At 38.9% G+C, this 17369-nt stretch overlaps 1 protein-coding gene across 1 annotated transcript in view; it reads left to right on the forward strand.

The window, feature by feature from the left end:
• Nucleotides 1–17369, forward strand: part of JADE3 (jade family PHD finger 3) — a gene marked incomplete at its 5' end in the record, with an annotated part of 102659 nt that overhangs the window by 51248 nt on the left and 34042 nt on the right. The window contains 3 exons of the mRNA XM_012811276.2: nucleotides 2442–2632; nucleotides 5998–6209; nucleotides 12359–12526. Of these exons, the coding sequence (XP_012666730.2) occupies nucleotides 2442–2632; nucleotides 5998–6209; nucleotides 12359–12526 (571 nt within the window). The remainder of the gene's footprint in view (nucleotides 1–2441; nucleotides 2633–5997; nucleotides 6210–12358; nucleotides 12527–17369) is intronic.

The following is a 17369-nucleotide window of genomic DNA, read 5'->3' on the forward strand; positions in this document are numbered from 1 at the left end:
TGGATTCGAACCCGCCACCTTAGGTGTATGTGGCTGGCGCCTTAGCCACTTGAGCCACAGGCGCCAAGCCTGCAATAATTACTTTTACATTTAAAACTAATGTCTCACCTTCAGTGGTCATGTATTACTATGTTAATGAATAATTATTCAATTGTAAAAATTATTCTTGTCTTCCAAATTTTAAAACTTATAAATTAGAAGCATGATGACTTTCCTTAATCTGCACTACAGGTTTTTTTGTTCATTTGTTTTATTTTTGTTTTTGTGTTTGCAGTAGTCTTGCTCTGTGCCCTGGGTAGAGTGCTACGGCGTCATAGTTCACAGCAACCTCAAACTTTTGGGCTTAAGCAATCTTTTTGCCTCAGCCTCTTTAGTAGCTGGGATTATAGGTGTGCACCACTACATCTGACTGTTTTTTCTGTTTTTAGTAGAAACAGGGTCTCATTCTTGGCTCAGGCCGGTCTCAAACTCCTAAACTCAAGCAATCCCCCTATCTCAGCCTCACCTCAGCCTCCCAGATTGCTAGGATTACAGGCATGGGCCACCACACCCAGCCATAGTCTTCCTTTTAGAAAAAGATGACTTTTGAAAAATAAAATGGATATTCTATAATTACCTCGTAGGTCATGCACCAAAGAAACACAGCATATTTAATCTCATAGTCTCTGCAGAATGCATATGTATGTCCTACCCTTTTCAGTTCAGTTTGTTTCCATTGGAAGCAGAGCTGTAACAGTTCCAAAATTTTAGTTTCAATTAATATTTGAGGTTTCTGCATTTTTCTTCAAATATTTGTTGCTTTTGGCTTTAAAAACTTCTATATGGTAGGAAAATTTAAATGTGCAAATGTGTGTAGTTATTAACTTTATTCAAGTTATATTATTTGGAATCATAGGCACTTTGAATAATGCTTAGGAGAAAATATTCTCTACCTTTATAAAGTAAACTATCCCTACATATATTTACATGTATTCATAAGAATATATTTATGAATCTTTCTACATATATAATGATTCTAGAATAAATAAACTAGCTCCAGGAGTCTTCTTTTTTTTTTTTTTTGGAGACAGAGCCTCAAGCTATTCCCCTGGGTAGAGTGCCGTTGCATCACAGCTCACAGCAACCTCCAACTCCTGGGCTCAAGCAATTCTCCTGCCTCAGCCTCCCAAGTAGCTGGGACCACAGGCGCCCGCCACAACGCCCAGCTATTTTTTTTTTTAGTTGCAGCTGTCATTGTTGTTTGGCGGCCTGGGCTGGATTAGAACCCACCACCTTAGGTGTATATGGCTGGTGCCTTAGCCACTTGAGCCACAGGCACCAAGCCGTTCCAGGAGTCTTCTAAAGAAATAACTTTCATTATATTTTGATGACATATGTGTGTCTGTTTCTCTCTCTTTTTTTTCTTAAGATGGCCCATCCTGTTCTTTAAAATTATCAGGGAATAATAAGCCAGATTTTCTCTTGGTTAAATTTTCCAATGCTTCATGCAGTATTTAAATCATTAGTTGTAGAATAAGTTGTTGCCTTGAAAAACTTGCTTCTTCCCTTGCTTGGTGTCCTTGCCTTGAGCTTTAGGTGTCAGGAGGGGTGAGGTGAAGTATAGATTTGCTCAGGCTGCTAGAGAAGTTGAGTAGAAATCTTTCATGTTACCTGGGCTCAGATTTATAATTGCTATTATTTAGGGTTGGACAATGCCTTGAGCGTGTACAACTCCATGACTTCTGGGCTCATTTGAATAGGGAAAATCATAAGGAATATTACAACAGCAATGGCATTGTTAAGCATCTATTTTTACTATTCCCCATTTCAAACACTTTATTTTTTCATGTGATTGTCATAATAGTAAGTTTATAAGTTTGATATTATGTTTATGATAATTTATGATTGTTAACCTACTTTTAAGAAAACTAAGCCTTATATATAAATTAAATAATTGCCCAGGATCTCTATATGAGTGATTGACAAGATTAAAACCAGGCCTGTGTGTGTAAATCCTGTCCTCTTTACCATCATCCAATATTGAGTCCATGGTAGAAAATCATTAATTTGGCTGTAATACATCTTTGGTATAGGATATGGCTGTACCTTTGTAGAGATACTGCCCCCTCCCAAGTTTTTCCTTCTAAATAAACTTGGTGACCATTGCACCAAGAATACATGCAGCAAAATTTTATTACAGTGAATAGCAGTAGAGACCCAGGATCCACAAGGGTGAATAAAAAAATATTGTTTTAGCAGTGAGTGAGTTCACAACTGATAACAGAGCAATTCGTAAAACCATTTGCCTTCTAGAAAGGAATCTGCCATATTTCCCAGAGGACAAAGAAGGACATTTATCCAGGGTGGAAAAGGAGAGCATCTTAAGTATATGGCCCATCTCGTCAATGCCTGGAACCTGTCATTTGTTGGTTATTATCAATGTTATTCTCTTGTTTTTCTAGGTTTATAGCCCAGCCGGTAAAGGAGACTCTATTTATCCGACCCCGGAAGTACATCTGCTGTTCCAGCACAGAGACCACAGAGCCTGGCTACATCAACATTTCAGAGGTGGCATCAGCTGTGTGCCGCTATGACCTAGATGACATGGACATCTTCTGGCTTCAGGAACTCAATGAAGACCTCGCACAAATGGGTATGTTCTTTTCTCACATGTAAGTTGTACCTTGACTTGACTTGACCTGACTCATGATTTTTTTAGGTTTTCAGGACCCTTAACTTGCTTTCATTTTGTTGCTTTCTTTCTTTTCTGGCCCTTTCATTTATTTTTCTCTTTGATCTTAATGAAGTATTTCTTCAAATCCATAAATATGTTGAAATAGAACAATAACATTTAAATTTGACTTTTTCTTTCCTCATTCACAGTAAATAGCACAGATTGGGAATGACATGAAGGTTTCACAAGGTTGTTTCCCAATTCTGAATGTGAGAATGGTCATGACTTGTTGAACTTCTAGTTGAGAAGGATTCTGAAGCCAGTTCCTGGCTCAGCCCTGAAAAGCACTCTGATCAGTGAGCAGGGCCATGGGTAGGGGTCCCTCTATCAGGGGGGTTGGAACAAAGCTCCAGCTTTGGCATTGGACAGCACCACTGCAGGCTGGCAGTTTGCTGCGCAAGTACCCTTTAATGGAGGACTTATAATTTTGCGGCCTGCATAAAGAAGAATGGCAGGCCTAGGGCAAACTGTCCCCAAAGCAATCCTTAGCTACTTCTAGTGAGTTCTAGAGTTGTCATACAATTTTTTAAAAAGAAAATAAAGTGAAGCAAATGCAAGCAAACAAAAATTTTGGAACTAAACATAATAATTTTAAAGTAAATGTGTGCATACCAGTGAGGCTGGGAAATGCTAAGCTGAAAGGAGTCTCACTTTATACTTACAGCTCTTGTTCACCTGTATTTAATCTAAGCCAGTGTTCAAGTCCAAGTTTTCCTGTAGAATTATGGGTGTTTTGTAAGTTTCTATATGAGATACGGTGAAAGATACATTTGATTTCATTTTTGTTTGAATCATATTTGTTCATTATTAGTACAAAGATGAGTGGTTTTTCTTCTTCCCTTCCTCCATTCCTCTCTCTCTTTCTCTTTCAAATCTGGTATCTGAATGCACATGAATAAAAAATTAAAATTATATTAAATCCAGTTTGACATGGCAATGTTGTTTATCCTGCTGGTAACCAATACTTATTCCTTGATTTTTCAAGCTTTTTGTTTTATGTCTCCTCTTGTTCTATTCTCTAAGAGGATGGGAGGTGGTCAATTTAGAGTAGGAATGCCAAAGAGAAAGGAGTAAAGGACTGACAGAAAGAAAATCAGAGCACGAGGGCATAATCAGTTGGATCAATGGCTCAATATGCAGTTGTATTCATGATGCATATAGTATCTGTAGATTTCAGTCATTACAATGCTCCCTTTGACATGAAACCACTTTATAGTAATATCCCTTTGCTATTTTACAGTTACTTCCCTTTGGATGAGTTTTTTTTAAGGAACTTTTTCTTTTGAAATAGTTTGACTCACAGAAAAGTGGCACAGTTAGTAGTTAGTGCTAAGTGTTCCTGCAGTTCCAGTACCCCTTATATTAACATCTTACTTTACCATGGTACCCTTATTAAAGCTAAGAAACCAGCACAGGTGCATTACTATTAATTAAACTCCAGGCTTTATTGAGATTTCACAGGTTTGTCCACTTATGACCTTTTCTTTATTTTATTTATTTATTTATTTTGAGACAGAGTTTCACTATGTCACCCTTGGTAGAGTACTGTGGCGTCACAGCAACCTCAAACTCTTGGGCTTACATGATTCTCTTGCCTCAACCTCCTGAGTAGCTGGGACTACAGGTGCCTGCCACGATGCCTGGCTATTTTTTGGTTGCAATTGTCATTGTTGTTTAGCTGGCCTGGGCCGTGCTCAAACCCACCAGCATTGGTATATGTAGCCGGCGCCCTACTCACTGAGCTATAGGCACCGAGCCTTATGACCTTTTCTGTTCCATGATCCCTTCTAGGGTCCCATCCAGGATGTATCATTGCATTTACACTTAGGAGAGTTTTAAAAGAGGATTCCCTTATCTCAAGTTTTTCTTTAGAGTGAATGATATTGTAGTGAGGCATCTAAGAGCTTAAACTTTTAAAAACATTAAATTGCACAATTTTTTTGGTTCAGATTAAGGTTTTTTTAATTGAGTACTTACTACATACTAAGCAGTGTATAAACATTACCTCATCTCAGCCTCACAACAAATCAATGAACTTCATATTATTATTCTTATTTTATAGATAAGAACACTAAGCCCTAAAGAGGATAGGTAACTTGCCGGAGTTCACATAGCTAATATGAGGAGAAGTTGGGATTTAAATCTAAGTTCTCTTTTAACCAGACACCCATATACTCCTTCACTCCAAAAAATATATATGAAATTGGTCTTGGCTAGATAAAATAACACATAAGTCCTGGATAGTTTTTGGTTTCATGAGTAGCCATAACATTAAAATGCTAGTTTATGTAGAATTCCAAAGTTCTTAGGGTATCTTATAATACAAATGAAGTAGAATACTGGAATAAATTTGTTTTGTATCATTTTGAGGATTATTCCTAGTTTACAAACTGTTAGAATAAATAAATATGTGCTCTCACAAAATCATTAGTCCTCCCAGTAAGAAAAATGTTTAGCTGTTACCAACATTGGCCATATGGATCTTTTAGTTGGGTTATTAAGTATGGAAGGCTAAGAAAAATTAAAAGTATAGAAGGAAAAAGGAATCAAGAAGCAAAAAAGGTCATTTTAGAATTGACGTTAGACATTTGTGAATGCTGATAGGTATATATTGTATTATAGTTTGCCATTGAAAACTATTGGACTTTTTTTAAAAGTCAGGTTTGAAAAAAAATATTTCATATGTATATAATTATGCACACATAAGACCTAGAATTTTCTTTTATTAATACATTTTCATTTGAAAATTTTTTTGTAGAACCATTAAATGTGCTCATTGAAACTAATTTGCTAAGAATGAAATTACTATGTCCAAATAGTTATTTGATTTTAATTGTTTTATTATGCTGCAGAATAAAGTGTTCAAAACTATAAAGCTTGGTGACAGTCCTCCCACAGTGGGAAAAAGAACAAATGGAGAGAGATATTTAGGAGGAGACTAGTTAGAATTTAAACAGATAGCTTCTAAGGCAGTGGTTCTCAACCTTCCTAATGCTGCGACCCTATAATAAAGTTCCTGTGGGTCACAACCCACAGGTTGAGAACTGCTGTTCTAAGGAATATAGTGAAATGTATTTCTCCTTTTATGTATCAAACACAAATATATGATTACAGGTAAATGTTAGAGTAGCACTACTAAAATATTTTTTTGAAATATGTTTGCTGTAGATAGGGAAGAAATGGTTTTATCATTTAGAATCCCACCCACCCCTGCACTGGGTTCACAATAGGTGATTTGGGGATAATAGCTGACTTATGGGTTGACTGACTGTATTTCTGTGCAGGTTGTGGGCCAGTTGATGAGAATCTTATGGAAAAGACAATAGAAGTCCTGGAACGCCATTGCCATGAAAATATGAACCATGCTATTGAGACAGAGGAAGGGCTGGGCATAGAGTATGATGAAGATGTGATCTGTGATGTGTGCCGGTCTCCAGACAGTGAAGAAGGGAATGATATGGTGTTCTGTGATAAGTGTAACGTCTGTGTGCATCAGGTTAGTAAGAGTGGAGAACGCCATCTCCTCATGGTCAGCCTTTCTGAAGTTCAGTGATGATCTCCAGCTCTCATATCTGGGTAGCGACTTACATTTAAGGGTGGAAATAAAGATTTGGCCTGGCTGTTCTTCATTGTTTCCTAATTACTTATTTACTAACTTTACCCTGGGGGGCTAAACACAGATTTTTATTGTGTTACTTGATGCCCAGACCATTGGAATTGCCTTGTTCAGTTCCCTCTGGGAGTCTTTACTGCTGGGAGGGACTGGTGGGAGGTTCCTCTGCCTTCAAATCCCTGTGGCATCATCAGGTTATACCCATAGTCAGTAATCTTGGTGAGTTTATACTTCCTACAGATGGAAGTCGGTATTCCTTATCCTGGTACCCAAGGCCCTTCTCCACCTCCAAATGTTCTATTGCCAGAAAGCTAGGTCCACCCTACTTTTAAAAATCACAGAATTTTAGGATTATAAAGGACTATCTAACTCCTCAGTTTTATAGAAATACCAGGAAAGGTGATGTGACTTTACCCAAGCTAGTTATTTGTCACTCTTTCTTCCACACTGCCTTTTTAATTAATAATGATGATGATGATACAAACCTTCTTTTTAGCTCTTTCCCTCTTTTCCCTCCATACGCTCTATGCCCCAGCAAAGACAGTTTACTCAAGGTGCGGTGATAAATATTCCTGATAGCCACACCCCAATTTATAAATGCCTTTTCCCACTTTCAGCTATCAAAACTCTGCATATATTCCAAGGTCTAGTTCAGATCCTTTTTTGAACTCCCCTACCCCTACCCTACTCTTCTGAATCTGTTGTGTGTTTTATTTATTTCATTAATTTATCTAGCAAGGGCCAGGTGTGGTAGCTCATGCCTCTGTCCCAGCATTTGGGAAGCCAAGGCGGGTGGATTGCCCTGAGCTCATGGATTTGAGACCTGCTTGAGCAAGAGCAAGACCCCATCTCAAAAAAAAAGTCCAGGCGTTGTGGCAGAAGCCTGTAGTCCCAGCTACTAGGGAGGCTGAGGCAAAAAGATCACTTAAGCCCAAGAGTTTGAGATTGCTATGAGCTATAATCCCATGGCACTCTACCAAAAGCAACAAAGTGAGAGTTTGTCTCAAAAAAAAAAATTTATTTAGCAAATAGACATGGTACTCCATGACTCAGGACAGTGCTGCATGTGCTGAGACCACAGTCAGTGATGAAGAGGCAGGCATAATCACTGCTCCCAGGCAAATCATAGTCTGATGTAGGGACTATAAAGAAACTGCCAGTTGTTTTATAACTGTAAGTCCAAGCTTCTGTGGAAATGTATAGGAGGGACGGACATAGGAAAGAGGTTAGGGACAACTTCCAAGAGGTAGCATTCAAGCTAAATATTAATGACCAAAAGGAGATGTCAAATAATGTGTATGTAGACAGAGAGAAAGACAGGTTCAGAAGGAGTATTGAGAGTAGGCAAAGTATATCAGAGGCAACTCTTGAATGCAGCAGAATTATAGCACAGTGAGGTGGAGTAGGGAAGGCATGGAGAAAGCAGAGAAGGATACAGGAACATGTGTGAAGGACCTTCTACAAACTAAGGAACTTCTGTTTTGTGTTGTCCATGCTGAAGGATATGATTTGTATTTTAGATCATTCTGGCTACAAAATGACTAAAATGATCAGAATAGATAACATAGGAGATAAAGAAACTAGGGCTTAAGACTGTTTTAATTCCTTGAGTCATCTGACCTAACATGAGGTACTTAGAATTATTCTATGACCAATCGGGTCTTTTTCTTCATTTACCTATGTCCTTCAAAATAGTGAATTTTAAAAATTTATCTTCACTCTGCCAGTTATTGTAATTTATATCACACTTTCAGTGAGAAGAGAAAATCTTTACCATTTAAATATAAGCTTAAATATCCCTTCTCTGCAATTCCAAAATTGTAAGGCTCTGCAAAGTGCATGTTTCTGCTAAAGGTTTATACCACAACTGATCAGGAAACAATACCAGAATTCACCCTATATGAGACCTTTTATACTCCTTATCCATTTTGTGTAAATACTCATACATTTAATTTTTTTTTTTTCAGTTTTTGGCCGAGGCTGGGTTTGAACCTGCTACCTCCAGTGTATGTGGCCGGCGCCCTACTCCTTTGAGCCACAGGCGCTGCCCAATATTTTTAAAGAAAGATTAATGTATTTGTTCATATGGTATTGCCTCTGGCCTCACTGGGGAGTTAGGTAGTACTATACCATGCATTATACTCTCTTACTTCCCTAAGATCTGAACAACTGGGTTTCCTAATCTTTGTCATCCTAGGGGTTTCACATAAATGATTATGAGTCTGTAGCAGGCCTGAAGAGAATAGTGAAAAGGTCATCTGTATATATTTTCTGTATTTGTCCTTTGTAGTTGGGAGAAAATATTAAGGAATTCATTTCAGGTTCTTTGACTAACAAAATTAAGTGTAGCATAATAATTTTCACCAAAGGTATTTTATTTGTTTTGAAAACACATCCAGTAATGACTATGAATGATACTGATTTTTCACATAGCAATAATAATAACAAATGACCAGACCTCGGCTTCCCAAATAGAGGAAGTATTGAAGATGTTGTTATGTATTAAAGCTGGGACACTGGTACCATATAAAGTTTCGTATAAAAGATTCTTCCAGTCTAGATGTGGTGGGCTCATGCCTGTAATCCTACCACTCTGGGAGGCCAAGGCAGGAAGATCACTTGAGCTTAGAAATTTGAGACCAGCCTGAGCAAGAATGAGACACTGTCTCGACAAAAAAAGAGAGAGAGAGAGAAAAATTAGGTGATTGTGGTGGTGCACACCTCTAATCCCAGCAACTTGAGAGGCTGAAGCAGGAGTATCACTTGAGTGCAGGAGGTTTCAGTGAGCTGTGATGACACCACTGCACTCCAGCCAGGGCAACAGAGGGGAGGGAAAAAAAAACAGATTCTTCCAAAGTGAGTACATTCACTTGAATTCTGAGGGATACTTAGGTTAGAGCTCCCTCTGTTGACTGAAAAGTGAGTCAGAATTATTCGGAAGATTTGGTTTACTGCTTAACAGACTAGGGATATATTGACATTTGAATTTATTAAACATGATTTTTCTCCCTTACTACTACCATACTATGTTCAGTGTTTTTTCCTCAGGAGAAGCATACATAGTCAACTTGAGATTTTAACAGTGAACTAGAAATTTTTCTCTAAAAACTGTGAACATTGGCCAGGTGCAGTGGCTCACACCTGTAATCCTAGCACTCTGGGAGGCTAAGGTGGATGGATTGTTTGAGCTCATGAGTTTGAGACCAGCCTGAGCAAGAAAGAGACTCCCCTCTCTAGTAACAATAGAAAAACTAGCCAAGCATAGTGGCACTCGCCCTTGTAGTCCCAGCTACTTGGGAGGCTGAGGCAAGAACATTGCTCAAGCCCAAGAGTTTGAGGTTGCCGTGAGTTATGATGCTATGACACTCTACTCAGGGTGACAAAGTGAGATTCTGTCTCAACAACAAAAAAAAGTGAACATCATTTGGAAGGCTGGAGCAGAAAGATCACCTGAGCCTAGGAGTTTGAGGCTACAGGGAGCTATTATTGTGCCGCTACACTCCAGTCTGTGTGACAGAGTGAGACCCCATCTCTAAAAAGAATTTATTTAATGTGAAAGGACCATTCCAAGTCCCTTCATGTGTGTCCATTTTCTGCTTCTTACCCCAAATGTTAAACACTTTAATTAAGACCTGTGTTAATTTGACTGGAGGGACATACACTTATAATTTTTATCTTTCATGTATATAATACTTGCCACTGAGTTTACTAACCCCCTGGAATTATATGTAAAGCATGTCAGTGCATGTATACAATTTTCTCAAAAAAGTCCACTCTTCATCATTTTGTGGGCCAGAAAAAGTTGAGAACCACTGCTATGAAATACAATTTCTATGATCTTAGGACCATGAATAAGTGTATCAAAGAGCTCAGTAAAGGGTGTTCTGCTCAACAGAATGGCCAGGAAATAAAGGTGGCCAGTGGCCTTTCTTCTGCAAGTCTGAAAGAGGTTCTATTCTAGGGAAGAATCTTAATTTTATTTCCTGGCAAATACTCTGGGCCTCAGAGAAAGAAGAGTTTCAAAGATTAGGAACCGTGTACCCCCTAAATGTATTGAAATTAAAAAATACCAAACGAGTAGGAACGTTATAAAATGATGCCTTAGTGTCATGAGAGGAGCATAATTGGAGTCCAGCTTTAGCTCTTGAGATAAATTATTTCATTCTACCCAACCATGTACTTGAGCTCAGTTTAGAGGGCCTTCCAAGTAAATTTATAATAAAAGCTCTACCCTCAGTGACCTTACAATCTCACTAAGGAGATGAAACACAACAGTGAAAGTAGAGAGAAAAGAAAAAATACATGGTGCTATGTACTTGGTGAGGGAAATCTCATGTAGTGGAGGACAGGAATAAGGCAATGTGGCAGGCACAAGGAGAGACAATGATCTGAATGGGGTTTGGGGAGAGGCCTGGAGTTTGAGCCATGTCTGGAAGGGTGACAAGGTCTGACTGTGCCAAGAGAAGATGTAGAGTAAGAAAACTGCTTTTACAGATATGTAAACATGAGAATTAAAACAGCCGTTATGAAGAAAACCAGGAGGCCTGCCTGTCCAAGTCAAGGGCCTTGTGTTTAAGTGTGGTTAGGCATGAGAACAGATAGTGAGGTGTAAGTAACAGCAGGCTTTAGATAAGGGCCCAGCAAACTTTTTCCTTGAAGGGCTAGATACAGCCTCTGTTACATACCGTTCTTCATCTTATAACCCTTTAAAAAATGTGAAAACCATTCTTAGCTTGTTGACTTTGTAAAACAGGCCTTGGATAATACCCAGCCCCTAGTTTAGATGGGGGCAGGGGAGGTAAGGGCAGAATAGATCTTCAGAGAGTTTGCCACTGTGAAATGATATGAATTCTTTGTTTTAGTAAGAGGAATCTGACAACCAAATAGAGGAAAGATTGAAGGTGTGAAGGGGGAGGAAGTAGGCCGATCCAAGCATGATGTGATGAGAACTTAGATCAGTTGTGAAGGGGATAGAGAGGAAGGTTAGAGTCTCAGAGCCACTCTATAGGGAGGAATAATGAGGACAAGAGACAATAGATGGGGAAAAGTGAGTAATACAAGTCCAAAAATTTGGATCTGAAAGATGAAAAGCCTGGTGTTGATGTGGAAGGAAGGAGTTTGGAAAATGATTCGGTGAAGGGGAGGACAAATGTGATAGTAACAGTTGTAACTTGAATCTGAGCTGAAGATGAAATCTCCTGTGGTAGACAGAGCTCTTGAAGTTGCCATGTTGAGTCAGTCAATGGCAAAGAGTGTGTCAGGCAATATGGAGAACTAAGTGCCCTCCAGGTTTAGTCTCTAATAGAGTAGAGCAGTAAAGAAGAAAGGATGGACAAAATTGAGGACAGTGGAAGTTTCCCAGACTAACCTCCCATTTCCCCCAGTAGTTCATTTATTTCTTTGTCCTACTTCATTCTGTAAAGGATTTGAAGCGGCTTCCAGAACTCATTATGGATTATTGTGATTAGTGTAATATTCTATTCATGATTCATTCACAAGTCCCTTTTCTTCAACCTAAGCAAATAATTGCTACAATTTGCTGAGAACCTTTTATGTGCCAGGTACTATTAGGCTCTTTATAAACATGAATTCATTTGCTCATTAAAAAAAGTTTAATTCTTTTTATTTTCTAATACTTCTTTTCTTGATTGCAACAGTATATGACATATAGAAGTTGTTAAGTAAATGTTTGACTAATTATAATACATAATCATTGACGAAGCTTTAGAAAACAGAAAAAAATTCTGTAAAACATTTAACTCAGGTAACAGTTGGGCTAGCCTTTGGCTATATCTCCTTTTTGTTCTATCATCCTCAAAGTCAATTCTCATGGATAAACATGCTGATCTTAGGACAGATGCTAGGAGTTGCTTTTTTGAGAATTTTTAAAATCATTAAATCTTGGGTATAAGTTTATTTGGCTTTATTTGCCTTCCCCAAAGTGGAGGATACTCTGTGACTATGGTCAGAACAGATGTCGATCCTGGTAAGAAGATGCTGAACATTCTCCCCTCTCCTCCCTGTGCCTCCAGGCCTGCTATGGCATCCTCAAAGTCCCAGAAGGCAGCTGGCTTTGTCGTTCCTGTGTCCTGGGCATTCATCCACAATGTCTGTTATGTCCAAAGAAAGGTGGAGCCATGAAGACTACCAGGACAGGGTCTAAATGGGCTCATGTCAGCTGTGCTCTGTGGATTCCAGAGGTAAGAGTTCATCCAGGGCTGCAAGGCCATTTACTCCAATGTGCCACCATTCCCCACAACGTTCAGACTGACTCAGGCTTAGCATGGAGATGCTTCATGCTTGTCCATATTTCTGAGGTAATAATGCTTCTGCTTGAGCTACCTTAGAACCATCTTGGATGCAAGTGAGCATGTAAGCTCATGCTGATGAATTTATAGGTGGTACTCCAAGTGGTATATAATAAATTTTCATGAGAAGAGAGGCACAAAAGACCAGAGTATGAGCAGCAGATTTTTTAAAGGTTAAACTTACCTTTAAATGCCAAATCTTAAATGTACAGTTTTGTGAACTTTTACACAGGTACATATCTGTAACCACAACTCAGACCAAGACATGAAACACCCCCAGAAATAACATAGAATATCACAGAAAGATCCCTTATACCCACTTTCCAGTCCCTATCCCATGGGGAATACCTACCATTTTTATTTCTATCACGATGAATTAGTTTTGTCTGTTTGAACTTCATATAAATGGAATCATCCAGTATATGCTCGTTCAGTCTGGCTAGCATTCCATATTGTGGTGTGTATCAATAGTTTCATTCCTTCCTATTACTGACTAGTATTCCATTGTACAGATAGACAGTGACTTATTATTTATCCATTCTCCTTTGAAGCTCTTTTCTGAGCTTAGACTCACCATTTGCCTAAGACCTTTATTCAAAACTCTATTATCTATCTCATTATCTAACCTGGTCCTTCATTCAGTTGCTGGTTTTTCCCGACAGGCTATGTGTACTCCAACTTAATTAAAACAGATCTTCCAGATGTTTCTGCTCCTTACATCTTATGGCTCCTTTTCTTTTTTTCCTTAGCGGTTTGGATATCCTATTCACCCTCTCTTCCCAACCCCTATTCAACCCAGCAAATTTGTTAGCCATTTTAACTTGCATAAGAGAGACTTCAGAATTCAGTTAATGGGAACCAATAGTACTATATCAGCAGTTCATTTTCCTTTAAATTTTCCTGGCTTTAATCTTGTCAACATTGGTTTCATGGTAGTTACCATCTGATAACCAAGCTTGTACTCTTGTGGCTATAGACACCAGTATTTTTTAAATATTTCAGTAATAGTTTCTTTTTCTCACTGAGAACATGTAAAATGAACTCTCAGGTTTCTGGCTTGAGAGTGACTGGTTTCTAGCAGCAAATCCCCCAGCTAATAGAGCAGGCTTTTCTCAGCTTGTAAAAGTATAGAACATGACTCAGAAAGAGTTCCTTAAAAGTAAAATAAACTTTCTCTGCTATTGATGTTCTCTTATTCTCAATAGTACCTTTTGGACTATATAAGATCTCTCTGTTGGTTTCCTAGTCTGGGTAAAACTTGAATTAGTAGTTTGACCATCCTTATTTGACAATTCTTCACTTTTGGGGTTTTTTTTAATTTTTTATTAAATCATAACTGTGTACATTAATGCATTTATGAGGTACAGTGTGCTGATTTGATATACCATGTGAAATGCTTACATCAAAGTGATTAACAGAACCATCTGCTCGCTTACTTATTTGTTGTGGTAAGACATTCATAGTCTATTCTTAATAGTTTAGAAATGTATCATTGCTGGCTCGGCACCTGGGGCTCAAGTGGCTAAGGCACCAGCCACATACACCTAAGGTGGCAGGTTCGAATCCAGCCCGGGCCCGCCAAAACAACAATGCTGGCTGCAACCAAAAAAACATAGCCGGGTGTTGGTTATAGCACCTGTTGTCCCAGCTACTTAGGAGGCTGAGGCAGGACACTCGCTTGAGCCCAGGAGTTGGAGATAGCTGTGAGCTGTGATGCCACGGCATTCTACCCAGGGGGATAGCTTGAGGTTCTGTCTCAAAAAAAAAAAAAAGAAAAGAAAAGAAATGTATCATTGCATTATGCACATTAGGTTAGGTCTCCCCCAAATGCCTGGCCTCTCTCTTCCTTCCCCCTCTCCTTCCTCTTCCCTCCTTCTTTCTGGACTATAGCTGTGTTTTACTATTCCTATGAATGTGTAGGTGATTATATACTGATTTCATAGTAGCATTAAATACATTGGATACTCCCCCCCCCATTCTTGAGATACTTTACTAAGAGGAATATGTTCCAGCTCCATCCAGGTAAACATAAATAATGTGAAGTCTCCATCTTTTTATGGCTACATAGTATTCCATGGTGTACATACACCACAATTTTTATTTTTTGAGACAGAGTCTCACTGTGTCACCCAGGGTAGAGTGCCTTGGTATCACACCTCCCAGCAACCTCCAACTCCTGGGCTTAAGCAATTCTCTTGCCTCAGCCTCCCAGGTAGCTGGGACTACAGGTGCCCGCCACAGTGCCCAGCTATTTTTTGGTTGTAGTTGTCACTGTTGTTTGGCAGGCTCAGGCTGAGTTCAGACCTGCCAGCTCCACTGTGTATGGCTGGCACCCTAGCCGCTGAGTTACAGGCACCAAGCCATACCACAATTTCGTAATCCATTCATGGGTCAATGGGCACTTAGACTGCTTCCATGGCATGACAATTATGAATTGGGCTGCAATAAACATTCTGGTGCAAATGTCTTTGTTGCAAAATTATTTTTGATCATCTGGGTAAATACCTAATAGAGGGAGGGTAGGTTCACTTTTAGTTCCTTGAATATTCTCCAAACTTCTTTCCAATAAGGCGGTTTTAGCTTGTATTCCCATCAGCAGTGTAGAAGTGTTCCCTTCTCTCCACATCCATGCCAACATCTGTACTTTTTGGATTGTTATGTGGGCTAATCTTACTGGAGTTAGATGATATCTCTAAGTGGTTTTGATTTGCATTTCTCTGATAATTAAAGATGATGAGCATTTTTTTCATGTATTTGTAGGCCATGCACCTGTCTTCTTCAGAGAAGTTTCTGTTCAAGTCTGTTGCCCACACAGAAATGGGGTTATTTGTTCTTATCTTATTGATTAGTTTGAGCTCTCTGTGGATTCTAGTTATCAGATTGTCAGAAGCATAACCTGGAAATATCTTTTCCCATTCTGAAGGCTGTCTGTTTGCTTTATTTACTGTGCTGTTGGCTGTGCAGAAGCTTTTTAATTTGATCAGATCCAAGTAATACGTTTTTGGTGTTGCTTCAATTGCCACAGGGGTCCTCCTCATAAAAAATTCTCCCAGGCCAATTTCTTCAAGTGTTTTCCCTGCACTCCCTTCTTTTTTTTTTTTTGAGACAGAGCCTCAAGCTGTCGCCCTGGGTAGAGTACTATGGCATCACATCTCACAGCAACCTCCAACTCCTGGGCTCAAGCGATTCTCCTGCCTCCACCTCCCAAGTAGCTGGGACTACAAGCACCCACCACAATGCCCAGCTATTTCTTGGTTGCAGCTGACAGTGTTTGGCAGGCCCATGCTGCATTTGAACCTGCTGGCTCAGGTGTATGTGCCTGGCACCAAGCCTGCACTCTCTTCTAATATTTTTATAGTTTCATGTCTTAAGTTTAGATCTTTTATCCATTGAGAATCAATCTTTGTTAATGATGAGAGATGAGGGTACAGTTTCATTCTTCAACAGGTCACCAGCCAGTTCACCCAGAGCCATTTGTTAAATAGGAACTCTTTCCTCCAATGAATATTTTTGATAGTCTTTTCAAAGACTATAAGTGGCTGGGTTGATCTCTTGGTTATCTATTCTGTTCCAAAATCTACCTCTCTATTTTTGTGCCAGTACCAGGCCATTTTGATCACTGTAGATTTATAGCATAGCCTGAAGTCTGGTAACGTGATATCTCCTGATCTGTTTTTATTTCTGAGTAGTGTATTTGCTATTTGAGATTTTTTCTGATTCCATATAAAACAAAGCACTGTTTTGTTAAGCTCTTTAAAGTATGATGATGGTGCTTTAATAGGGATTGCATTAAATCTGTAGATTGCTTTGGGTAGTATGGACATTTTAACAATGTTGATTCTTCCCAGCCATGAGCATGGTATGTTTTTCCATTTGTTTACATCTTCAGCTATTTCTTTTCCCAGAGTTTCATAATTCTCTTTATAGAGATCTTTCACGTTCTTTTTTTAGATAAATTCCCAGATATTTCATATTCTTTGGCACTACTGTAAAAGGAATAGAGTCCTTGACTATATTTTCAGCTTCACTATTGTTGACCTATACAAAAGCTACAGATTTGTAAGTACTGATTTTGTATCCGGAGATGTTACTGTATTCCTTGATCACTTCTAAGAGTTTTGAAGTTGAGTCCCTGGGATTTTCCAGGTATAGGATCATACCATCAGCAAAGAGAGTTTGATCTCCTCTGACTCCCCTTGATCCCCTTACCTTGCCTGATTGCAATGGCTAGAACTTTCATTACTATGTTCAGTAGCGGTGGAGACAATTGGCATCCTTGCCTAATTCCAGATCTGAGTGGAAATGTTTTTAATTTTACTCCATTCAGTATGATATTAGCTGTGGGTTTGCTGTATAAGGCCTCTATCAATTTCAGAAATGACCCTTCTAAGCCTATTTTCTTGAGTGTTCTGATCACGAAAGGGTGCTGGATATTATTAAAAACTTTTCCTGCATCAATTGAGAGAATCATGTGGTCTTTGTTTTTTAATTTATTTATGTGATGTATTATATTTATAGATTTATGTATGTTGAACCAGCCTTGTAACTTGGGATAAAACTGACTTGATCATGGTGTATACTTTTTTTGATGTGTTGTTGAATTCTGTTTGCTAGGATCTTTTTTTTTGAGACAGAGCCTCAGCTGTCCCCCTGGGTAGAGTGCCTTGGCATCACAGCTCACAGCAACCTCCAACTCCTGGGCTCAAGCAAGTCTCCTGCCTCTGCCTCCCAAGTA

The sequence above is a fragment of the Otolemur garnettii genome, unplaced genomic scaffold (genome assembly GCF_000181295.1).
Source record: "Otolemur garnettii isolate 467f Iridium unplaced genomic scaffold, OtoGar3 scaffold00153, whole genome shotgun sequence".
Taxonomy (NCBI): Eukaryota; Metazoa; Chordata; class Mammalia; order Primates; family Galagidae; genus Otolemur; species Otolemur garnettii.